Raw genomic sequence first — 25,596 nt, 5'->3', positions numbered from 1 at the left:
TGACAGTTGCCCTGTCCCCGGGGTCGTGTGAACTCCTTTTGCGACCATCTGATGAGCCAAATCAATGGGGAAGGTAGATTCACTTAACATCCGCATTACTAATTTAACAACTTCAATGATTCACTTAACAAACGTGGCAAGAAAAGTCTTAAAATGGGGCGAAACTCACTTAACAAATTTATCACTTAGCAACATCAATTGTGGCCATAAGTTGAGGACTACCTGTAATAGTTTTTTTTTAAAATATATTAATCGCTTTTATCCGTGTTGTACCCCTGAGTCACTTGTTTGTGAGATGGGCAGTTATATAAATCTGGCAAATAGTTTGGGGAAACGAAGCGCATAGTACAGCACATACCCTTAATATGTTTAGGCTCAGGATGTTATATACAACTCTTGGTAGATGAGCAGTAAGTACAAATGCAAACCATAGGGATTTGAGCGGATTTAGAAACGTCCTGTCCCACGGCTAATTGTATTTATTATCCGTGAAACATGCAGAGGCCACCTGCACACTGAACTATAAAATAGCCAGTCCTATTACAGTTTGGTAGTTTATGACTTCATCTGCTATGCAAACTCAGGAAAGGGATTTAACTACTACGTCAATCAAGAAGTTGGAAAAAATGTTGGGCAACTACGGTACCTTTTGACCCCACATCCAAAGTATCTCACATTCTACTACAGGGATCAGAGGTATGCTGCACTGAAACATGGTCTATTTTAGCCACCAATCGGGGTGGGTGGGTGGGGGGAGAATAGCTATTAATTATATTCCCTCCCCCTGTTTACAATTAATCCTTTGAGAGACCGGTTTAAAATAAAGCTGTCACCAATTTTTGTGGCAACAAGTTTTGCAGATTGTTTGCCTACTGTTACAAAACATTTGGCCTCCAGAGAAAATGGGAATTTATTTTATTATGTAACTATATACAACAAAGAAGAAAAATCAACAAACGTCAATACATTCGCTTCTAGGCGCAGAAAGAATTTTTCATAGATTAAAAAGCACAACAAAATTGACTTTTGCTTGACCAACTCCTGTCTGCTCCCAGAAACATTTTAACTAATTCCCAGAATCCACTTGCCTTCAGTTGGTGGGAGGGTGTGCTCTGATGTGAAACTAACAGCAAAATCTTATATTTTCTTTTAACACCCCCCCCCCAAATCAAGTGTCCTGAACAATTATGTACAAAAGAAATCGCCATATATAACATGTATGAAAAGTTCCATGTTGCACCCGTGTATAAAGTGTCTCTGTGCATTTTTGCCTTCCTGCGTGGCCACAAATTCTACATCCCAAATGATCCTTCATCAGCCGGGTTTTGCCCTGTTAACTTGATGGGCATCCAGTTTGGGTTCCCCCCACCCCATCCCTCCTCTTCCTTTCTCCAAATCCTACGGAGCCAGTTATTCTGCTTGCTTTCTCCTTGGAATCTCAAGTTCTTTCTTGGTTACTGTGTACCTGCAACAAAACAGAAGGGAAATGCGTGAATCCATTTGAAGACAAACCATTCAAGATTTGAGTCGCAGCCAAACTTTCTCACAGTTAGGAAGAAGCAAGCAAGGGCCAAAACCCTTTTCTGGGGACGAAAAAACCCCAAGTTGCCAAGAAAAGGGACACAATTGAGTGGAAGAGAAAAAAATACAGGCAATCCTCGATTTATGACCACAGTGGGGAAGCAGAATTTCCATTGCTGAGAAGAGCAGCTGTTTAGATTACAGATGAACAGAGTTGGAAGGGACCTTGTAGGTCATCTAGTCCAGGGATCTCCAACCTTGGTAACTTTAAGCTGGCTGGGAAATTCTGGGAGTTGAAGTCAGGCAGGCTTAAAGTTGCCAGAGTTGGAGATCCCCTGATCTAGTCCAACCTTCTGCCCAAGGAAGACCCTACACCATTTTGACAGGTGGCAGTCCAGTCTCTTCTTGAAAGCTTCCAGTGATGAAGCTCCCACAACTTCTGAAGGCAAGCTACAGTATTCCATTGGTTAATTGTTCTCACTGTCAGAAAATTTCTCCTTATTTCCAGCTTGAATCACTCCTTGATCAGTTTCCATCCATTATTCCTTGCCTGGCCTTTGGGTGCTTTGGAAAATAGGATGATCCCCTCCTCTCTGTGGCAGCCCCCCAAATAATGGAACATTGCTATCATGTTGATAAGATCACTGTTATGTTCCAGCCCAGTTTTATTACCTTTCTTGCCATGGTTGTTAAGTGAATCACTGCAGTTGTTAAGTGAATCAGACTGGCGTTAAGCAAATACCACATTGACTTTACCTATCAGAAGCTGGCTAGGAAGGTTGCAAATGCGTCAACCTCCCCGCCCCCAGGGATACTGCAATCATTGTAAGCACAACCTCTTGTAAATACATGACCAAAATATTTCAGCCCCATGGGAATGCCGCAACAGTCCTACTAAGTGCAAAGATAGTTCATGAATCATTTTTTCCAGCACCGTTGTAAACTTCAAAGGGTCATTAAATGAATGGTTTGTAAGTCGAGGACTACATGCAATGCTGCATTGAGTGCTCATCTCAAAAAGAAAATCCGGAAAAATATGACAAAAAGGCTATATATCTGGTTTTACATATATTTACTGCAGCCAGAATTGTATTTGCACAACAATGAAAAAAATGACAAGATTTCGTCAGATGACAATGTAATTAAGAAAATACTGGAATGTGCAGCAATGGACAGACTGACCCTAACTATTAAGGATAAAGAAGAAACTGGATATTTCTTGTCATGGGATGTATTTTATCAACGGTTGGACAATAGAAACAGAAGTTAGCAAGGAGGAGCTATAAACAGAGGAAATGTTAACGTGGAGAGAATTTGATGATGAAGATGTTATGTATAATTGCAATTATATTACTATATAGTTATATTATTAATATTATTGTGATGACTATAACAGCAAATATGTGGATTATGACTGTTCAAATAACTGTACCCAGATCACACAGTTTGATGGAAATGGAAAACAATATAAACAAAATGAATAAAACATGAAAAAAAATATTAAGATTGTATTTCTCTGTGGAAGACTTAATATTTTCCGCTTGTTTCTTACCATCTGTTTGTCCAACTGGCTGTTCCTCTTCTGTTTCGTCTTCCTCATTCAGTTCATCATCATCTTCATCTTGGGGGGGGGAGGAAAGGGGGAATAATTTAGATCCACATTCCAGAACACCTCATGTAGTCTAATAACAGAGCTATAGAGCTGTCTCTTTAAGTATTTCAGGTGCTTAATGAAGTCCTTGGCAATCTTTACTTCTAACTCAACTGGTGTCTGTTAACTTTGTACCCTTTGTCACACCAAAGGTGTGTTAAGTTTGCTTATGCACTAGGATATTAGAAAGCGACACTTTCATCATGAAAATCAGCAGGCATTAGCCCCAAGATGAATACGGAAGGAAGTTAAACTGAAGACCAGCAAGGAATCTGCTTTCCAAAATCCCCCACTATGAATGTGCTCATAGAATTTACTATTTGCTGAAGATTTATCTGGATTTGGCACTCCTCCCCATAATTATCTAATGTCAGTATTTGATGAAATATATTTGGCAACCGGGACGCTAGGTATTATTTGGGTGTTGATATGCAACAATAATAGCCTGGTGCACAATGCTGCTTGCTGCAGTTCCATATTATTACTTTTTCCCTTTTTATGACCCTGTAATCCCTTGCTTCAGGGTGGGATTGGGGCAACTAAGTGGATCTGAGCATTTACTGACCAGATGCCCTTCCTGACACCTATACGAAGTTTGCAGCAGATACTTTCTCTCTGCGCCCTGGTAGAGAAACATCTGTCACTAGGATTGAACTCTCAACCTTCCGAGTGGGAGGTGAGCATTTTCACCTCTAGGCCACCGTGCTGCTCATTTTCCATATTAATTATTACACCTTACATTTTCCTTGGTTTGAACGACCTAATGCTTAAGAGCTGCCTTTGCCACCTGGGCTGCCTTCAGTTGATTGATGCCATACTAGTTTCTCCATCAAGAGAAATGTAGTTGATAAATCAGAAGATTTACAAGAGCCATGTTCCATTCAGAGATATTAGCAATATAAACTTCAGGTTATACTTCTTACATCCTGACTGAGCATCTCTGGGTGATCATACCCAGTGGTGGGATTCAGCCAGTTCGTGCCAGTTCAGGAGAACCGGTTGTTAACATTCTGAGCACTTTGGTGAACTGGTTGCTGGAAGAAACCACTAGGGCAGAGAACCGGTTGTTAAATTATTTGAATCCCGCCACTGATCATACCTGCTTCGAAGTCGATGCTTCTCAAGGCTTCTGTGATACTTTCCAAATCTACAGTGAAGTAGTCCATGTTTTCAAAGCCTGTCTCGATCTTCTCCAACTGGCCACCTTTTGATGCATCCACAATTCTGGAACACAGATGAGAAAGGATGTTGTTTAAACAGGTTTAAATACAAAAGGCTTTCTGACAACACTGGTAGTAGACATAAATATGAAATTAGAATAGCATTTCCTGACCTGGGAAGATTAATATATTCTGAATTCCATCCTAACATTGGTGGGAGAGATGTGACGGTGGTTTCAGCTTTAGTCCATCCCACAATATTGACGTTGCCTTGTATCCTGCTGTTAGGCAATCCACTATAGGTTTTGGGCTGCCGTTCAAACCAATGGTGTGGCACTCTTTTAAGTAGAGATTGGGTAACCATTTGTTTGAAATGGTATAGGGCAGTGAATGCGAACCTTTTAGACACCGAGTGCCCAAACTGCGCATGCGCACACATGCCCAAACTGAAAGATGCCTTTGAGCGTACAAATGCATGCATGCGTAGATCTGCACATGAGCACGCATGGACATGCTTGAATGTGCACATGTGTGGATGCATGCGTGCGTGGACATGCACGCATGCGCAGCAGAGACCCGATCACCAGCTGCCCAGCAGGAGGCTGGCAGCGCAGCAAGAGGTAAGATCTTTTTGTTTTATGAGCTTCTGTTTCGCGGTTTGCAGGGAGACAGAAGCTCACGAAAGAAACGTCACGGAGATCTCACTGGGCATGCCAGCAGAGAGGGCTCTGGGCGCCACCTCTTTAACATGTACCATAGGTTCACCATCACGGGTATAAGATACAATACAATAGCAGAGTTGGAAGGGACCTTGGAGGTCTTGTAGTCCAACCCCCTGCCTAGGCAGGAAACCCTATACCGTCTCAGACAAATGGCTATCCAACATCTTCTTAAAGACTTCCAGTGTTGGAGCGTTCACAACTTCTGGAGGCAAGCTGTTCCACAGATGAATTGTTCTAACTGTCAGGAAATTTCTCCTCAGTTCTAAGTTGCTTCTCTCCTTGATTAGTTTCCACCCATTGCTTCTGGTTCTACACTCAGGTGCCTTGGAGAATAGTTTGACTCCCTTGGTAAGTCTCCTGCCTGAGGAGGGGGCTGGACTAGAAGACCCCCAAGATCCCTTCCAATTCTGTTATTTTATTCTAGGTCTTTCTACCATTATGGGACTCAAACCTGAGATTTTTGAAGGATGGCTGTCAATATTTTAGATAAATAAAATAAGCAAAAGAAATGGAAGGAAAGGAAGGGAGGGAGGCTGACCGAATACCCTTTCCCCTTTTTATAAATAGAGGTAGTTCTCAACTTACAGCCTCATTTGAGCACAAAATCTATGTTGCTAGGTGATACATTGGTTAAGTGAGTTTTGCCCCATTTTAGGACCTCTCTACCCTGAATCACTAAATGAATTGTTGCAGTTGTTAAGTTAGTAACATCATTGTTAAGTGAATCTGGCTTCCCCATTAACTTTATGAGAAGGTCGCAAAAGCTGTTGACATGATTCTGAGACAGTGCAGCCCTCATAATTAGGATTCAGTGGCCAAGCATCTGAATTTTGATCCTGTGACCATGGGGATTCTGCAATAGTTATGTCAAAAATGATCATGTCACCTTTTTTTCAGTGCCGTTATAACTCTGAACGTCACTAAATCAATTGCTATAAGTTGAGGATTATCTGTAACTCTCTGTTAAACTTTCTGACATGAGTGGCATTAAGCTGGCCACACCCACCTCGGCCCCCAGCGGTCAAACGCAACCCTGATGCGGCCCTCAGTGAAATCGAGTTTGACACCCCTGAACTAGACATTTAAGCTAACAAACTAGTCCGTCGACTAGTCGGCTTTAACGTAACTTAAATATCACTGTGTTTACCCAAACACACAGTGTCCTTCCTGCTTGGATCCTCTCGGAACTTATTTGCTTAGGATTTACCGCTTGTTTACAAAAATGGCAGTTTAGAAATATGTTTCCAGGACTTACGTTTTAATAAGTTGCTTGGCAGTCTGGAAGGAGAAAGAGAAAATAAGGTCAAGGGAATGAAAAACGTTCAGCTTAAAAAGGCTAAAATCAGTAGAATCATCTTGAGACTCCCAGAATTGATTGATTGGCTGATTGCCCTAATAAAATTTTGAAGTATCAAGACTGACTTAAAGACACACACAGAAAATATTGAAGTGTAATTGTACAGTTGCATGGTCTTGTAATTGGAAACCTTTTATTTTGTATTCCATTTTGGGGTTATTCTAATTACAATGAAAAGCAAAGATCACAATTCACAAATTAAGCCAATAATACCCAATCCTTTATTTTAGGGCAGGCTGGGGAATTCTGGGAGTTGAAGTCCACAAGTCTTAAATCTGCCAAACATGGACACCTCTGTTTCAGGGTTCAAAGTAATTTTACATTCAGATCCTTTCTTATCTTATCTGCATGCCAACTCATCATGAAGATTCAGATGAATGATAGTAAATAGCAACAGTGTTGAGTTGCCAATATTTTTACTATCATAAATTGGGTGCGCTCCTGCTCAGACGCGTGATGCTTCTGTGCATGCGCAGAAGTGTCTGGGCAGGTGGGCGGAGCCTCCCACCGCTACTACCAGTTCGCCCGATGCAGGCTGAACCGGGAGCCACCCACCTCTGAGTAGCACCACTAAGGTCAACCGGCTGTGAGGCCTGGAAGCCATCTTTTGCATTGGGCCCTTCAGGCCTGCCACATTTTCTACTATGGCAAATTGGGAGTGGGATTATACGGAGAATGGGAGATATATAGTCTAAATAAAATTCCTTTCTCAGAGAGTCAAGGACTTCTTGCCATGCACCTGGAGTGGTGTGACTGAAAGACATCCCCAGTTGGGACAGTGCCTGATTGGACCATGTGAGGGACATGTGGGTACTGGGCAGGGGCTTGGACTTTCATTTGGGTGGGGAAACCCTAGAAACTTTCAGATTCGGGTTGTGCCAATATGACATCTCTAATAAAATGGAACTTTGAGGAACCTTAAGCCTTAGAGTCTTCTTTTGTTTGGGGTGTTACTTGGAACCCTGATACCAGCCAAGTTTCCTGGCTGATCCATGATATCAATCTCCTATGTAGATCTCCAGTTCTGTTTATCTTGGTCTGGGAATTTGGGATTTCAAAACCTACACAGCTGGGGATGAACGGATCTCGAATGTACAACATTTTCCCTCACCATGAGAAAAGCGGCTCCTCCTTCTTCCTCCATAGACTGAATGGCACTCTCAATCAGCTTGCTGGATGTCTCCAGTTGCTCTTTATACTGTTGGATGAGGTTCTGCATGAACCCAGCCTTCTCCTCCTGCTCCTTGGAGATGCGCTGCAGAAGGTTCGTCCTCTTCTCCTCAAGGACAGCAATGAGAGCTTCAAACTTCTCGCACAAAGACTGCTTAGCCAACCGACTGTTTTCCTGTCAGAGAGAGAGAAGAATGAAAGGAGAAGTTGAGTTGGTTCCTTCTGAACAAATCTCACTCAAGAAGCAACCATCTGGAACTCAGTTAAGAGCGCAATGTTTTATTTTCGTGTGCGTGAAACCATCCGCTCTCCCCTCCGGCCCCCGGGGCTGCCAGTCCATGGAGCCAGAAAAGTTAGGGTACCACCAGGTTAAAGGACAAATGGATGCATCTGCAACCTTTTAAGCTTCGTCCATTTTAACTCTAGTGGTTTCTGCCATTTAGTGTGCTGTGCAATTTAGTCTAATTTCTAATTACCGTGTTTCTGTGAAAATAAGACAGGGTTTTTTGCCCCCTGAAATAAGCGTGTGGCCTTATTTTTGGGGAGGTCTTATTATTTTTGAAGTGCAGGAGGCGGCGAGCGTGGTCACCTCATGGCTGCTGCTGTGTTGTGATATTTTCGGGGAGGGCTTATTTTAGCGCATGCACTCAAAAGCCCGATTGGGCTTATTATTTTCAGGGAAACAGGGTAGATTTAGAATTCTAATTAGAATGAGAAATTCCCGCTAGATTAATTTTCTGGTTTCTGATTTCTAACTAGAATTTAGAAATCAGAAAATCAGGAATCCGGACATTAATTCAATCATCAGGTGAAGCAAATTATGCAAGCAGTATCTTTGAGTTTGCATTGGGATTTTAGGTTACTAGGCAGACTATCGGCTCTTTCATCTAAATAAACCCTTGCCCAGATTTGGAAGCAGGGAGAAGAAAGCCACTAGGCTCCCTTCCCCTCTCTCCTCAGGCAGCACCTGTCTTAACCCACCATCGCTCTGGGTTGGATTTCTCTTCCGCTACTCAGATTTCTAAAGGGTCAGCCATTTGTCATATTCCTCACCTCTGTCGTTTTGCACAAGTCCTCCAGCTGGCTGATGATCGTCTGCACCCTGTCATTCCCTGCTACCAACATGGAGATGCAGTTGGTTAACTCAGTCTGTAAGAGAAAATAATAAAAAAATAAAATAAAACGACTCTCTAAGCCTCCTTTTCTAAATCAATGGGTGTGCTGAGGTTCTTCCTGGTCAATTGTGGGAAAGAAGATTGGAAAAGAAACATCAGTGAGAAGTGCTACGACTCAAGACTGCAATATAATTATTCTCAAGACTGATTGTTTCTCTCTTTGCTCTCTTCTTTAATTATATTAGACTAGCCGATAACCCGGTGTTGCCCTGGTATTTATTTATAGGAGGGAAATGTCCCGACCAAACGTAATTTCTAATGTTGGATTTTCCCGCTTACCAGAGAGAGCCCCCTTGTGGACTACTGTGAAGCCATTACCATGGCAACTCCACTGCGTTGTACAGTAGCATCCATTTTACGGCAGTACAGTAGAAGCCATTTTAAGGCAGAACAGTCTGTATCTTAACAGAACACACACCCCAAGGAGTGTTAGGGATGTCTTACCCCCCACAGTATTTTTTTCCACAGAGTAAGTCGTCTGTGTACCAAGTTTGGTTGAAATTGCTCAAAGCGTTCCAGAGTTATGATGGAACATATACACCCACCCATCCACCCGCATTCATCCATCCGTCTGTCTGTCTGTCTGTCAATAGATAGATAGATAGATAGATAGATAGATAGATAGATAGATAGATAGATAGATAAACAGACAGACAGACAGACAGACAGACAGACAGACAGATGATATAGATATAGATAGATTGATAACAGGGACTTTTTTTTCCTTTTAATCTTTAATCATTTTGGGGTGGCTTTGAAAGATTGAGGAAAGTTTAATGGTGACCTGAACTCAGTTAACTGATTAAGCCCAGGGATAGATTATAAACCTTTCTCCTGCAAATATTAGCACAATATTTTTAGCCCATGGCAGAAATGTGTTTTTACGATGCTGACATCCATACTTATTTGGATGCCAAAGCCAACAAGCCTTTTGCACCAACTGGCTGAACGCGGCATCTGCCAGGGACTCTAAAATATTGTTTGAACCGGTTGTCTCGCTGCTAACCTACGGTGTGTAGTCTGATCTGGGTTGGTTTTACAAAGGGCTGCACTGAGGTGCTAAATCTGTTTTTCCTTTGGCTCTTTTGGCGTGAGAGGCATGAGCTTTCATCACAAACGCTGAGTGACAACTTGAAAGTTCCATGCATGGACCCACATTCAAATGTTCTCCCAAATCTTTAGGACAAGAGGAATGGGGGATAGAATTTTTCTTTCCCTATTAAATTGCAGGATGACAAAGACTCCATTATTGCTTTTCTTGTTTTTCTAAACCTCTGCTGTGCCCTTGTGTGAAGGCACCGAGAATTCCAGATGGCTTTGACCACAGTTGAGTCTGCAGAAAACGGAGTAGTGATGGGTCTGTTTAATCTCTGGGGAAAGTGATGGGTTAACTACTGTGCGGAGCCTATCAGAAGTTCAAAGAAAGACCACAGCTTCTCATGCACAATCTCTGGTTGGAGCTGCTTTCTGGGAGGGGAAAGAATGTTCTGCCATGTCTCAACTCTTGTAGCTCCAAATATATCCTGCTGATGATTGCTTGTCAACTGCAGTCATCTATGTATCCATATCCACTGCATTAGGGTCAGACACTATTCCTGAAAGACATAATGTGACGTGTCCAGAGGTTTCTAATTCACCTCTTAGCCCAAATGGGAGATGAACCTACTGGCCCAAGACTTCCTCTGCATACCACTGGACCTGAACCCATCTAAGGTGAAGGAATACAATCCTTTTTTTGTCTCTGGGCATGTGGTCAAGTTGCAGGCATGAAACAGGAGGACATTCACTCCCATAGAGGCTGCTAAGTCTTGAGACTGTTCAGAATTATGTCAGGAAGGTCTTTAAAAAAAAAATGTGCCTATCCAAAAAGGCGACACCATGAAAAGGCTTTGCATGCATTAAGTAATACAGGTGCACACTTAAAAACAATTGCTGTCATTTAAATGTCCCAAAGGTGCTTTTTTCAAGAGGCAACTAGACTTTCTGGATTTTCTTTGAAGACGTTTTGCTCTCATCTAAGAAGCTTCTCTGGCTCTGACTGGATGGTGGGGAAACTGGATTGGTGGGGAATGGGATTCCAGGCTGACCGACTTCACATTCCAAGAGGAAGGGGAACTGCATTCTTGGAAGCCTCATTCATGAAAATAAAATTTCCCCACCAGCCAGTCAGAGCTGAAGAAGCTTCTTGGATGAGAAGCGAAATGTCTTCAGAGAAAAACCAGAAAGTCCAGTTCCCTCTTGAAAAAGCACATTATTGGGACAACCATGAGTTGGATGACTGGGAATCTCCATAGATATCATTTAAATAGAAACCGGAGAGCCAATTTGGCACCGGGGTTAAGGCACCAGGTAGAAACCAGAAGACTGTGAGTTCTAATCCTGAAATTTGGATGTCCTCAAAATCCTCAAAGTAGGCAGATAAAAGGTCACGATAAAACACCATGCGTCTTTTGAACATGCACGTAACACCAGCAAAAGGATGGCATTTACATTATGATGGTCTGCCTGCCATCTTGCAATATTCAAGACTCTCTACCCCATCTCTGGGAGATGACCATGAATATCGGGTTGAACGTTGGAGAGTTAAGATGTATTATTACTATGCCTGCAGTGAAACTTGGCTCATACCTTCTGTCCCTGAAAGACACTTTGCAGAGGCGCCACTTCACAATCTTTGTGTGCTCCGAAGACTTTGCACATAGAGCAGGTAGGAACCTCACAGGTCAAGCAATAGATGTTGATCTTTTCATCTTCGTGTTCCTTGCACATTGGGTGGTTTCCCTTCTTGAGGGGACGGCTGTTGAAGACAGGAAGAAAATTGAAGAGCCTAGATAAGAACATCTACATAGTTAATGTCACCTTGGATAATTCTGTAACAAGGTGGGGAGCATATGAATTTAACAAATAAATAAATGTTTGAGTAGAAGTGGGAAAACAGAACGAAATTCACACTTGTCTCCAAAACTCGCTGGGACTAGTTACTATTGAGACAGTCACTGCATCTTTTTCATTTGACATTTCATGATGATTGTGTCCCACTATTTACAGCCACTGATCTGCTGTTTTGAATATATTTTAAACTTGCTTTAGATATTTTGTTTTCTCTTGTGTAAAAAACTTGGTGGTGCAGGGACTGTAGGGCCTGTGGTTAATGTAAATATGGCAGAATATGGTAAAATAAGAGTTTACATCAGTGGTGGGATTCAAATTTTTTTACTACTGGTTCTCTGGGCATAGCTTGGTGGGCATGACATCACGGGCATGGCTTGATGGGCATGGGAAGGGAAGGTTACTTCAACATCCCCATTCCTTCCCGATCAGCTGGGACTCGGGAGGCAGAGAATAGATGTGGGGGGGCAAGCCAGAGGTGGTATTTACCGGTTCTCCGAACTACTCAAAATTTCCGCTACTGGTTTTCCAGAACTGGTCAGAACCTGCTGAATACCACCTCTGGTTTACATAAACAATCTACTTCACATGGGTGTGTAAAACGTGGATGAAGAGACAGTGGATCAGTTTGGCTCTACAGTTATTCAAATGCCAGATTATGAGGCCCTTGAAACAATAGAGACAATCTGATGAAATGCACATCATTGAAATTATTTTCACTGGAAGATAATATTGGGTTGAAGATATAGCCTTAGGTGATCTCTGAACCTGGTTGTTTGCTTGCAGAAGTTCCTTGCTTGGGGAATTCTGGGAGTTAAAGTCCATCCATCTTAAGTTGCCAAGGTTGAGAAGCATTGCTATAGACTCAAAGCATGTTGGCTGGCAAATTCTGGGAGCTGAGGTCCACACAGCTTAAAGTAAACATCAGCCTGATGATGATGATGATGTTACCTAGCTGGGTAATGAAATGTCTCCAAGCAAGCGACCAGAGCGTAGAGAGCAGCAAGGACCCCATAGAAGTGATTTTCCTAGTGAATTGAACCCCTTGTCTATTAAAGAGGCAGGGACTGATGTATCATTAGGCTTGGCTACTTCACGTTCCATCAATATCTAGGGATTATTGGCCCCAGAAATATTCCTCACTAAGTATTTCCTAGCTCTTTCTTCTTATTTAATTTTTCCACTCATACAGGAGACAGTAGATTTAGTAAACCAAGCTGACAGTGTGGGCTAGTTGCTGATCCTTCCTTCACACAGCAGGGTGTAGATAGTTTTCTGTCTAATATTAACCTCCCTGGGAAGTTATGTTTAGATCTTACTTCCACTTCTGTCCAAGTGGAGCCATTTATTCTGAGAGCAGGTTTCCTTTCTTTGGAGGAGGATTTATGATAGCAAAGTATCAACACCACAGCACTTCTGCAGTTCTGCTCCTATATTCAGATCCCTTTGCTAATCCACCCAAATTTCTTGACCTCTTATGGACATGGACTACTAGTGAATCAGTGGGAGTTTCCTCTGTAGGGCTTTAAAAAATAACACCATGATAATTGTGTTTCTTATCACAACTTAAAGCAGCACTAATTCCTAGTTCTACACATGGTGGGTGTGAGTCTGAATATATATGAATGAAGGAAAAAAAATGAATGAATGAAAGTAACCTAGATCAGACCCAAGGTCCATGTAGATGCTGTTCTGAAAAGAGTCAGCCTGGATTTTTCAATTGGATTAAGCTGCCGTGCTAAGATGGGTTTTATTTTATGTAAGGTAAAGGTTCCCCTTGCAAATATGTGCTAGTCATTCTTGACTCTAGGGGGAGGTGCTCATCTCTGTTTCAAAGCCGAAGAGCTAGCGCTGTCCGAAAACATCTCTGTAGTCATGTGGCCGGCATAACTAAATGTTGAAGGCGCACGGAACGCAGTTCCCTTCCCACCAAAGGTGGTTCCTATTTTTCTACTTGCATTTTTACATGGTTTCAAACTGCTAGGTTGGCAGAAGCTGGGACAAGTAACGGGAGCTCACTCCGTTACTCGCTGCTAGGGATTCGAACTGCCGAACTTTTTGATCAACAAGCTCAGCATCTTAGCCACTGATTGCCTTTTGTCCTTCCCAGTCTATTGTAAATTTCTTGTTAATCCAATTAGATTCACACGACAATTAGATGACAGATTTTGTCTTGGCATGAGTGAGGCAAACCCCGAGGATGAATCAGCCTTTTGGTTCCCTAAAGTCCCTCCTTCCTTCAGCTATGAAATCTGAACTGCAGAAATTCAGAGGACCACTATATGACAAATAGGAGTTTGGAGTTTTTCACATTCCTTTGCTGCCATTTGTTGGTTGTCTGGATTGTTGTGGCGCAGATATGGTAGCTCATACCTTCCTTTAATGCAAGGAAGGATGGAAAGAAAGAAAGAAAGAAAGAAAGAAAGAAAGAAAGAAAGAAAGAAAGAAAGAAAGAAAGGAGAGAAGGAAGGAAGGAGGGAAGGAAGGAAGGAAGAAAGAAAGAAAGAAAAAAAGAAAGAAAGAAAGAAAGAAAGAGGGCCACCAGCAGCAAGATGTCAATTGAGAAAGTCCACAAGTGAAGGTTCAGTTAAGCTAATAGGTTCCTATATTCTGTGCACAAGAATCTTCTCAACAGCATCCGCTTAGCGTTAGATAAGGGTCACTGGAACTCAAGGACGGTTGGACTTAGTTCGCTTGTGACTACATAAGGATTCTAGGCTGATCCCTCTTTTCATCCTGCCCCCAGGTTCTGCCATTCCTCTTCCCGTTCAAGGTGGATGGACTCAACTACAGGAAGGTCTTGACTTAGGATCACAACTGGCACCAGAATTGCTATTGTTAAGAGAGTCAAAGCCAATTTTATAACTTTGTTTTGCCGTGGTTGTTAAGCAAACCACTGCAATTGTTAAGTGAATCACATGGTCATTAAGTGAATCCAGCTTCTCCCCCCTCCGCCTGCTCTTGATTTTGCTTGTCAGAAGCCAGTTGGGAAGATTGCAAATGGTGATCACCTGACCTAAGGATGCTGCAACTATCCTAAATATATGCCAGTTACAAGATGCCTGCATTTTGATCACATGACTGTGGGGATGGATGACGGTCTTTAGCGTGTAAGTCATTTTTTTCCCAGTGTTGTTGAATGATTGTAAGTCAAGGGCCACTATATAGAGCTGAAGAAAATTTATGTGGTTGGTAAAAGTCACAATAACTTGACGGTGCTTTGTCATTCACCCACCTTTCTCCAGCTCTGTGATGGGAAACCTATGGCACGCATGCCCACGAGAGCCCTCTCTGTGGGCATGCAAGCCATAGCCACAGCTCAACCCCACCACGCATGCGCATGTGCCTCCTGCTGGCCAGCTGATTTTTGGGTGCCGCACATGTGGGAGATGCACATGCATGCATGGGGGGGGGGCATGCTTGTATATGCGGGGAGAGCTCTGGGGGTGTGGCATCCCCCCCATGCCCCAATTTTGGTTCCAGGAGGCTTCAGGGAGGCCTGCGATGCCCAAAACAGGCCCCCGGGATGGCTCTGTACTCCATTTTTGGTCCCAGGAGGCTTCAGGAGGCCAACTAGGCCCAAAACAGAGCGGGGAGTTGTCACATGTGGATGCCTGGAGGAAGCACAGGACGGTGTTGCATGCGCAGGGGACGGGATACATGCGGGTTGTCTCAGTCATATTGCATTGCAAGGAGAAAAAAGTTAGCCATCCCTGCTCTACTCTAGCTGGAAATGGTTGCTAACAAATAATTTGTTGCTAACAAATTATTGAAAGGTACTAAGACCTGATTGCTTTCAAGGGAGAATTCCTTTTCCAAGCTGTAGTAAAGCGGAATTCATACCAACCTTGAATATTCTTGTTTATAGATATCGATGATATTCTCTACCAGCAGATTCCTCTGGAGGCCATAGACTCCATGGCGGTCCAAGATGACTTCGTGTCGGCAAGAGGGACACTTAAACCGCCCTCCAGATATGGTGGTTCCTCGGCTTGTTTGCCAGTATGGATTTGAAGCCTAGAAATGCCATCAACCATGTTAATCCAAATGTTAGGGATTTCCCCCCAAAATTAAACAAACTACACATTCATTTTCCAAATCTTGCACCCTCCAGAAATAGTTTCAATCCTATTCATTTCAAACTCAGCACACCAGGAAGGACCCAGATGGGGAAAGCCTAAAAAATTCAAAATAATCTGATTTCTTCCCTTCCTCCTCCCCACCTTTAAAAATATTCCTTTTGATAAAATGGAACATCTCCGTTCATGCTTTGCTCATAAAATAGACAGTGTCACTGGCCACCGCCAATAAATGAGATCACTGCTTCAACTGGAATCTATTTTGGGCACAAATTGCAGTGATACTATTTCTCAGAGCTGGACATTGGCCGGGAGAACTCAATTTCAATTTGCTAAATCGTTTAATCTAATCTGGTTTCATTACTTTATGCGCCAATTTTTATGTGAAACATTAGGCACCTGTCTCCTAGAAAACTATTAGCATTTATAGCTAGATATATAGACTTTATTTCTTATAACTAAAACATAAGAATAAGGTTTGCTGGCTCATCTCAGTTTTTGAAGGACTCAAGTTCATCAACGCTTGAATGAATGCTCATGAAGTCACCCAAGAAAATGTGGTTATCCTGAATTATTGATTTCCTTGCACATCTTTCCTAGAACTTTAATTAGATGTTAGACTTGGAAGAATCACACCATTGTCTTTATGGATTACATGAACAATAATATGAATTGTAAAAATAAGGCAAATAGTTCATAAGAAGATAAGCAATGGCTCATCTAGTCCAGCGGTCTCTTCTGCAACCAACTACACAAGGAAGTCTCCCAGTTGTTGGCCCTTAGAAGCAATCACACTTCTACCATACCAAGACTAATAACTGAGCCTCGCGATTTTCATCAACTGGTCCAACCCTTTTTTGAAGCCAGCCAAAATTCATGTACTAATATATTCTTATAGAAGCAAATATGAAAAAACCCACTATATTTTGAAGAGGATCTATCCCAAAACAATGCTTAGTAGGTATGCTTGGTGAGCATGGGATATTGACTCGTTTATTGGAAAACAGGATATAAACCCAGAAAAATGGGAACTGGAATAGATGAAGGGATGTAAGATTGTCTAGGCTCTAGAATATATCCTTTCTCGTTGCAGGATCCATTAGTCCTGGATATACTAATTATAGGATCAATCCATTCCCGCCTTTATTTGTGTAGTCCTAGATGCTCTCACAATGTTCTATGGCAATGGTTTCTTATGCTACATGAAGAAATAATTGGAGGGACATTGGCACCAGCGGAAACCAATTGGCGGAGGGAAGGTGTTTCACCTGGTCCATTGTCCACCTAATCTTATGCAGCTTTAGTGATTCAGTTAGGCAATCTTTGGTAACAATGGGTTGCTTGTTGTTTGCAATTGAACACAGAATTCATATTTGAATGATAGTAACTTTCAGTTTCCATGTTGCTAATGTTGATATTGTCAAGGATTTGGTCATGGTTTTGAGGTGAATGTAATTATAATACAGAGAAATATTGCATCGGTTTCTAAAACTTTTATATTAGTAAGAATTTTTTCAGATTAACCAAGGCTTGATCCATTGGTTGTGACAGGAATTGACCAATCCACGTCATCTGAGCCTTACAACATAGATTGAGAGAGTGATTGGCCCAAGGTGACCTAGCTGGCTTTCATGCCTAAGGAGGAACTAGAACTCATTGACACCTAGTTTCTAATCTGGTACTTTAACCACTAGATCAGGGGTGAGCAACCCGTGGCTCTGGAGCAGCATGTGGCTCTTTCATCCTTCTGCTGCGGCTCCCTGTTGCTCAAAATATGCGTCACGACCCGCCAATGTGCGACACCTGCTGGCACATGATTTATTAAGCTTTTCAACCACTGGTAGGCCAACCATGGTTAAATCCAAGAAAAGAAAAGTTTTAGAAGATAACAAAATGTTTAATTCAACTACATACACTAGTCTTGTGGCCGCTCAGGAATTAGTCAGGCTTGGAAAGGGTTTTGTGGCTCCCAGTGTTTTATTTTCTGTGGGAAACGGGTCCAAATGGCTCTTTGAGTGTTTAAGGTTGACGACCCCTGCGCTAGACCAAACTTGACTCTCAAAGAGGGAACTATATGATCGGGTCCATTTTTATGTTGGGATTGGCAGTTATCAGAATCCTTTGAACCCAGGCTATGAATCAACCTCATTGGCACTAACATAGCCCTCCTTAAAAATAATGGGATATATAGTTTCCAAGAATTTCCAGTCGGCATGCCACATGATGATTTAAGATTCTAGGATTGAAATCCCAACACATCTAGAGAGCTTGCCAGTAAATACTGGCAAAAAGGCATTCAGTAAACCATCATTACGATCGCCAACATGATCGCCAATGTCCAATGATGGATATGGTGCAAGAAGAAGAAGAAGAATCATTAAATTAAAAAATAATTCTTCATCCCCTTAAGGATATTAATTCCACAATTTAAAAATAAATAAATAAATAAAACAAAGCCGCACATGCATTTATCCTTGATACACCCCCCTTTTTTTACAAAATGGAAATGATACATATGTAAGAAGCCATTGAGTGAGAAGGAAATAAAGCTACTTTCTCCAGCCAAGTGCCCTGCAGATGTGTTGTGACTACAGCTCCTGTTGACCATACCGACACATCTGAGGATCTCCAGGATGAGAGTACACTTAAAAACAACCCATTGTTTCACCAGGCAGGTATCTCTCTCCTCTCCCTCTTTGCCTGCAAGCCAATGAGATACTTGGGAAACTATATTCAGATTCTCCTCAGCTTCTTGGCTTTGTCTCTTGCCCTTCCATTTTGTGTTGCCTTGGAGCTTTGACAACAACAATCAACAAGTCAGGAAGGCAATGTCAGAAGTAGAACAGGCCCCCAGAGGACCAGAGCTGAGCTCTTATCAGCTACTACTTAGCCAAAGCCTTTTGAAGATGTGAACATTATCTGAGGAATGATTCCAAGATGGCCTCCAAGACTTGAAAGTGGAGATAGAAATGGATTTTAGTGGATAATGCATGCAGCCTCTAAGGCACCAGAGAGCCTTTAAAAAGCACCAGTGAGAAAACATTTCACAGCTAGAACAAGTTCATTACATTTAACATAACCATAAATACAACCTCGTTATATTTATATCCTTGCTATTTTCTTATTAAACGTTGCCCAGCGATGGATAATGAATCTTTCAAATGTAGCGGAGATTGTTACACATTCATTGTCTGCCATTTTATCTTTTTTCCAGATGACAGAAATGCATTTCCTTAGATTCTCTATTTTAAAACTTAATCCATGTCCAATTTAAAACAAATAATTCCTAAGTAAGGAGGGTTTGTCTAACTTGGAAGCTACCCTGGATGACTGAACTAAGCAAGCACATATTCTACTACTTCTTATATTTGTATTTCAATCGCAAGACTCATGTGAATTCTATTCTATTCTGTTCTGTTCCATTTCTGTTTCTGTTTCTGTTTCTATTCTATTCTATTCCATTCCATTCCATCCACAGAAATCAACTGAATCTCAAAGTCTTCCTATGTAGCTACTGAGTAAACACATACAAAATTGGCTGAATGTGGATGCATACTGACCTGAAAAATGTCATTAGCACATTTCCTGCAGAGGTTATGCTGGCAAGGTAGGATGACCACAGGCTTGGAGAACATCTCTAGGCAAATAGGGCAGATCAGCTGTTTTTCCAGATTCTCCATGGGGTTATTGTCCTGGAAGATGCTCGATTGATAATCCATTGTTCAGTTCAGCACTTTAATATCCTTCGATTCTGGAATCGCTCAAGTTAAGGTTCTCTTCGGAGAGACAAGCTCAAAGTTTTAGAACTGAGCCTTGCTGGGTTGACTTTCAAACTAAGTCACTGGGTTTTTCTGCCGTTTGTCTGCCTCTTTTCTATTTATAATTTATCTGAGAGTCACATGTGTTTAGCCGGCAGGGTAATTTGAGAGGAGGGTCTTGTTTCCAAAAGACTGACACAGTGTCACATGGAAGGGGGGGATGTGCAGTTGTCCCTCTGGTTGGACTCCTGTAAACAAGGCTGAGGGACGATATGTTCGGAAGCAGGGAAGCAGATTTCCAGGGATGTTGTATTATTTATCTCTTTTGCCTCCCCTGTGTGTTTTCCCACAAAGAAATTAGAGCTGTGTTTGTGTAAACTGGTCACCCTTTTCAGGGAACTAAACAAACAACATGAGCCTGACCACTCTTTAAACTAGAGGGTTAAACTCAAACCATTCAACAATTTTTATTGCCTATTGCCAGGCCTAGTTCCAAGGAATGACTTTACCTAGCCATGTTGCTCAACATCTCCAGTTGCACTCAACTAATTCTCTTTTTTGCAAGGTAGAATAGACAGGGAAAATGACCAGACACAGCTAATTCTATTGTATTTATTTTATTGTAAGGCTATGCTACACTAACAGAATTTTGCAAGCCTATATACAGGCATAGGGACGTGGTGGCTCAGTGGCTGACACTGAGCTTGTCGATCAGAAAGGTTGGCAGTTCGGTGGTTTGAATCCCTAGCGTAGTGGAGTGAGCTCCTGTTACTTGTCCCAGCTTCTGCCAACGTAGCAGTTCGAAAGCATGTAAAAATACAAGTAGAAAAATAGGGACCACCTTTGGTGGGAAGGTAACAATAGTAGGGAGCTTCCTTTCTCTGTCCATTAAGCAGCTGCAGGCTATGCTGTCTCTTATCTGATCATTCCCTAGGAGTGTCTCTTCTTATCTCCAAAAGACATTACAACCTGCTATTGCAATTTTTTTGTAATTGCATATTGAGCTGTAAAACATGCTTAGGTTCAAAATATTACTACTGTTGTGAACTTGAAAAACCAAATTGTTAGAAGTTGCAAAGTTCTTAAAACAATCATCACTTTCATTAATTTAAAGCCACCATCCTGGCTTCCACCAATAACTATTCCAATATTTATTTATAAAATTTATAGCCAGCCGCTCACAATCATAAATAAAAACTGTGCAAGGATAAAAGCGTAGATAAAATACTACCCACACAGCGAAATACAGCAACCCAATTAAAAGATGGGGAGAATGGGAGCAAGATTGGGGTGGTGGCGGTAGGTGAAATCTGATGTTAATCAATCAACCAGCTATAAAAAGTTTTACCATGTTTCTTCCACTAATCAGAGAGAGAGGCAATTTAGAACTGAGGAGAAATTTCATGACAGTGAGAACAATTAATCAGTGGAACAACTTGCCTCCAGAAGTTGTGGATGCTCCAACACTCTTAAGTTTTTAAGAAGAGATTGGATAACCATTTGTCTGAAGTGGTGTAGGGTTTTCTGCCTGGGCAGAGGGTCGGACTAGAAGACTTCCAAGGTCCCTTCTGAGTCTGTTATTCTATTCTATTCTATTCTATTCTATTCTATTCTATTCTATTCTATTCTATTCTATTCTTTCCTGTTCCTGTTCCTGTTCCTGTTCCTGTTCCTGTTCCATTCCTATCCTATCCTATCCTATCCCTATCTCTATTCCTGGCCTATCCTATCCCCAAAGAGTTAAATATTCATGGGTCTCATTATTAAAACCCAACCTGTGCCCCACAAGGCACTCAGGATCCTGAATACAATTCAAAACAGGCTCCCTGTGGCATCCCTTCCCTATTTTGTAGTCCAATCCAACTATAAAAACAGAAGCATCCAACTTCTTGACCCAAAGGATCAGAGGTCAGTTGACCTCTGAATTACATCATGCCCCACTGAGATCAAGTTCTGTATCTCAAACTCTTCCCAGAATTAATTTGTTGTGAAGCTTAATTGGGAGCCCTCCAGAACCCTCACTCAAATGAATGAAGAAAGAAACAGAAAAACACTTCCCATTCAGTTCCAAGGGAGTTCCTGAAAACACATGGGGGAGAGAGGGCTTGGGATATGTCTGGTCATTCGAGTGACCGACCCAAAGAAATCCAAACAGCTTTAGGTGTGATTTGATATACATGTGATTGGCTCAACAACACAACAAGACCAGAGGGATGTAACATACACTTCAGATGGAGTTTGCTGGCACAGACAAGTTCTCTATATTGATCATTGATGTCCAGCAGATAGAAATCTCCCACTAAGCAGTGGTATGACTTAAAGCCGCTATGAGTGTTTAGAACAGGGGTGTCAAATTCGATTTCATTGAGGGCAGCATCAGGCTTGTGTTTGACTTCAGGGGCCGGGGTAGGCGTGGCCAGGGTGGGCATGGCCAGCTTGACATCACTACTGTCAGGGGTCCTTGTGGTGGCCCGAGTGCTCTACAGTGAACATGGGCTCCCAACCTCCCTCCCGAGCTCCGTTTTCACTGGCAGAGGTTTGCAGGAGGACGTCCCAACCAAAAACGGAGATTGGGAGCCTGTGTCCACTGACAGAGGCACCACGGGCCGGTCCTTCATTTTCCAGGATGGTCCTGCGGGCCAGATCTAAGCACAGTGTGGCTGGATCTGGCCTGCAGGCCTTAAGAATGACACCCTGATTTAGAAGAACAGTCAATTTCTCTGAAAAAATAAAGGATAGGGTGAAGTAGATATCTGAGTATCAGTAAATATTTTATGACAATCAGTAAGCAAATCACTACAATTGTTAAGCGAATCTGCAGTTGTTAAGCGAACATCACAGTCATAAGTGTGAATCCATTCTTCCAAATTGGTGGATTGGTTGGGCTTCTTTGCCAGAAACAGAACAAAGAATCATGATTATGTGACATCAGGACTCTATTATCAGTTGTAAATATGAGCCAGTTGCCAAGCACCTGAGTTGCAATCACATGAACATAGGGGTGTTATGTTATGACAGTTAATATGTACAAATATTAGATATTTTTCAGGAGTGTTGTAACTTTGAATGGTTGCTAAGTGAATGATCATAAGTCAAGGATTACCTGTTGTCCATCAGTTGTGCCCTAACTATATATTTTATGGCATAGTAAGCTGCCCAGGGATGTGGTGATTCAGTGGTTAAGATGCTGAGCTTGTTGATCAGAAAATCGGCAGTTTGGGGGTTCGAATCCCTAGCGCCATGTAACCGAGTGAGCTCCCATTACTTGCTCCAGCTTCTGCCAACCTAGCAGTTCAAAAGCATGTAAAAATGCAAGTAGAAAAATAGGAACCACCTTTGGTGGGAAGGGAACAGTGTTCCGTGCGCCTTCACCATTTAGTCATGCCGGCCACATGACCACGGAGACGTCTTTGGACAGCGCTGGCTCTTCAGCTTTGAAATGGAGATCAGCACCACCCATTAGAGTCGGGAACAACTAACACATATGTGCGAGAGAAACCTTTACTTTTACCTTTACCTTTAAGCCGCCCAGAGTCACTTGGTAGTGAGAAGGGCAACTTATAAATTTAATAACTATATAAATAAACAATTCCCTGTCAACATAGCCATTTCTGGAAGAGTCAGCAAAGCTGCCGACCACACTAACTGGGGACGATGAAAATTAATACAAACTACCAGGAAGGGAAAAACTGCATTAGAAAGTTATTAAAACCAACAAAAAATACAAAAGGATTTCAGGTTCCAGTTGCATCATGCCTAGCAAACCTCAATTTCTCCATCCAGATATGTTGGCTTGCTTGGCACATAGTCAAGACTTAGGATTGCTCAAAGGCACCCTTGCATTTCATTGCAAAATGACTCAACGGACACCCCCCACCCACCCAATCCTTGAACAAGAAGCCAAGGATCTCAGCTGACAAATCAGTTGATGCATATCGAAGGGGAGTGAAGGTGTGATTACAAAAATATCCAGCCAAAACAACAGCTGTGAATGGCTTCCCCTCCTCCCTACTGTAGTTTTGGACCACTCTGTTAGGACACCAATGACCCCTAAAAGCTTAGCCATCAGCAGCAACGAAGCAACATGTCCATTACTTGGACAAGCCAGGGAAGATCATCTGGAGATCCACAGATTTGCAGAAGAAGATGAGCTTGGAAACAATAAAGTTAATGAAGAAGCTACACAGACCAGGCAGGAAACGGGAAGGAATCATATTTCAAATGCTTGTTGGTCAACTGAAGAGATTTGGGAAACTAACTCATACTTATGGCGATTGCAGTGTCCTGGAGTCATGACATCACCTTTGGCAAACTATTAATGCAGTTCCCGGCTGCCTTAACAATGGGACAGAATCAAGATCACGTGAAGTGTTAGTACCCCTTTATAATGCTTTGGTAAGGCCATACTTGGATTACTGTATTCAGTTTTGGTCGCCACGATGTAAAAAAGATGTGGAGACTCTAGAAAGAGTGGAGAGAAGAGTAACAAAAATGATTAGGGGACTGGAGGCTAAAACATATGAAGAACGGTTGCAGGAATTAGGTATGTCTAGTTTGATGGAAAGAAGGACTAGGGGTGGCATGATAGCAGTCTTCCGATATCTCAGGGCCTACCACAAAGAAGAGGGAGTCAAGCTATTCTCCGAAGCACCTTAAGGCAGGACAAGAAGCAACAGATGGAAATTAATCAAGGAGAGAAACAACCTAGAATTAAGGAGAAATTACCTGACAGTTAATGAGAACAATTAATCAGTGGAACAACTTGCCTCCAGAAGTTGTGAGTGCTCCAACACTGGAGGTTTTTAAGAAGAGATTGAACAGCCATTTGTCTGAAATAGTATAGGGTTTCTTGCCTGAATATGGGATTAGACTAGAAGACCTTCAAGGTCCCTTTCAACTCTGTTATTCTATTCTATTCTGTTCTGTTCTGTTCTGTTCTGTTCTGTTAACTTAACTTAAATTAAGCAAAGTCAATGGGGAAACCAGATTCATTTAACAACTGTGTTACTAATTTAACAACTGCGGAGAATCATTTAACAACTGTTGCAAGAAAGATCATAAAATTGGGCAAAATTCCCTTAATAAATGCCTCACTTAGCAACAAAAATGTTGGGCTGAATTGGAGTCTTAAGTCGAGGACTACCTGTATTGTCTCAGGACCGATATCTTCTTGTAATTTCCCCCTCTGGGACAATGATTCTGATTCTTGACTTACACAAACATTCATTTAGCAACCATTTGAAGTTCCAAAGCACTGGGAAAAAATCACTTGCAACTGGTCTTCCTCACCCTTGTAATCATTGCAGCATCCCCACAGTCACGCGATCAACATTTGGATGTTTGGCAACCGAAGTGTATTTATGGCAACTGCAGCACATCCTGGGATCACGTGATCCCTATTTGCAACCTTCCCAGCCAACCTCTGAAAACAAAGTCAACGAAGGAAGCTGGATTTGCGTGACTGACAGCCACATGTTTCACTTAACATCTGCAGTGATTTGCTTAACAACCTGGGCAAAAAAAAGCTTGTAAAATGGGGGACAACTCACTTAGTATTCCAGTTGTGGTTGCCAGTCAAGGACAATCTGTACAAAAGTGGAATGGTAATGCAGGTAGTCCTCAATTTACAACCACAATTGAGCCTAAAAATTATGTTGCTATGTGAAACGTTTGTTAAATGGGTTTTGCACCCTTTTGCAACCTTTCCCACCACAGTTGTTAAGTGAATCAATGCAGTTAGTAAGTTAGTAAAACGGCTGTTAAGTGAATCTGGCTTTCCCATTTAATTTACTTGCCTGAAGATTATAAAGGGTAATCACATGACCAAGCAATGGCCATAAATATGAAACTGTTGCCAAGCATCTAAATTTTGATACACAAAATTCAGGGGATGCTGCAAGTGTGAAAAATGGTCATAAGTCAGTTTTTTCAGTGCCGTTGTAACTTTGAACGGTCACTAAATGAACTGTTGTAAGTTGAGGACTACCTGTATTGGAAAAGACGTTCAAGAGACTAGGAGAAAAAAATCGAGGGCTTTCTTTTCCCCTTCAGGAGGCCAAGTCTACAGACTTGGCCAGCTGTCACTGAGACAGAAGTGTTAATAAAAGAAACGCT

At 42.0% G+C, this 25,596-nt stretch overlaps 1 protein-coding gene across 1 annotated transcript; it reads right to left on the bottom strand.

The window, feature by feature from the left end:
- Positions 1–892: 892 nt before the first annotated feature.
- Positions 893–19,587, bottom strand: TRIM63 (tripartite motif containing 63). Its single transcript, XM_087728152.1, has 9 exons — positions 19,285–19,587; positions 15,493–15,662; positions 11,385–11,553; positions 8,635–8,730; positions 7,523–7,756; positions 6,310–6,332; positions 4,272–4,396; positions 3,074–3,142; positions 893–1,465 (listed from the first exon to the last, which is right to left on the bottom strand). The coding sequence occupies exons 1-9, from the start codon at positions 19,441–19,443 to the stop codon at positions 1,455–1,457; spliced, it is 1,056 nt and encodes a 351-aa protein (XP_087584278.1). The 5' UTR covers positions 19,444–19,587; the 3' UTR covers positions 893–1,454.
- Between the last annotated feature and the right edge of the window lie 6,009 nt (positions 19,588–25,596).

The sequence above is a fragment of the Thamnophis sirtalis genome, unplaced genomic scaffold, assembly GCF_051295495.1.
Source record: "Thamnophis sirtalis isolate CommonGarterSnake01/CBP01778 unplaced genomic scaffold, rThaSir2_p1.2 scaffold_13, whole genome shotgun sequence".
In the NCBI taxonomy this organism is placed as follows: domain Eukaryota; kingdom Metazoa; phylum Chordata; class Lepidosauria; order Squamata; family Natricidae; genus Thamnophis; species Thamnophis sirtalis.
The sequence above is the reverse complement of the archived record's forward strand: the minus strand, read 5'-3'. Positions and strand labels throughout refer to the sequence as shown.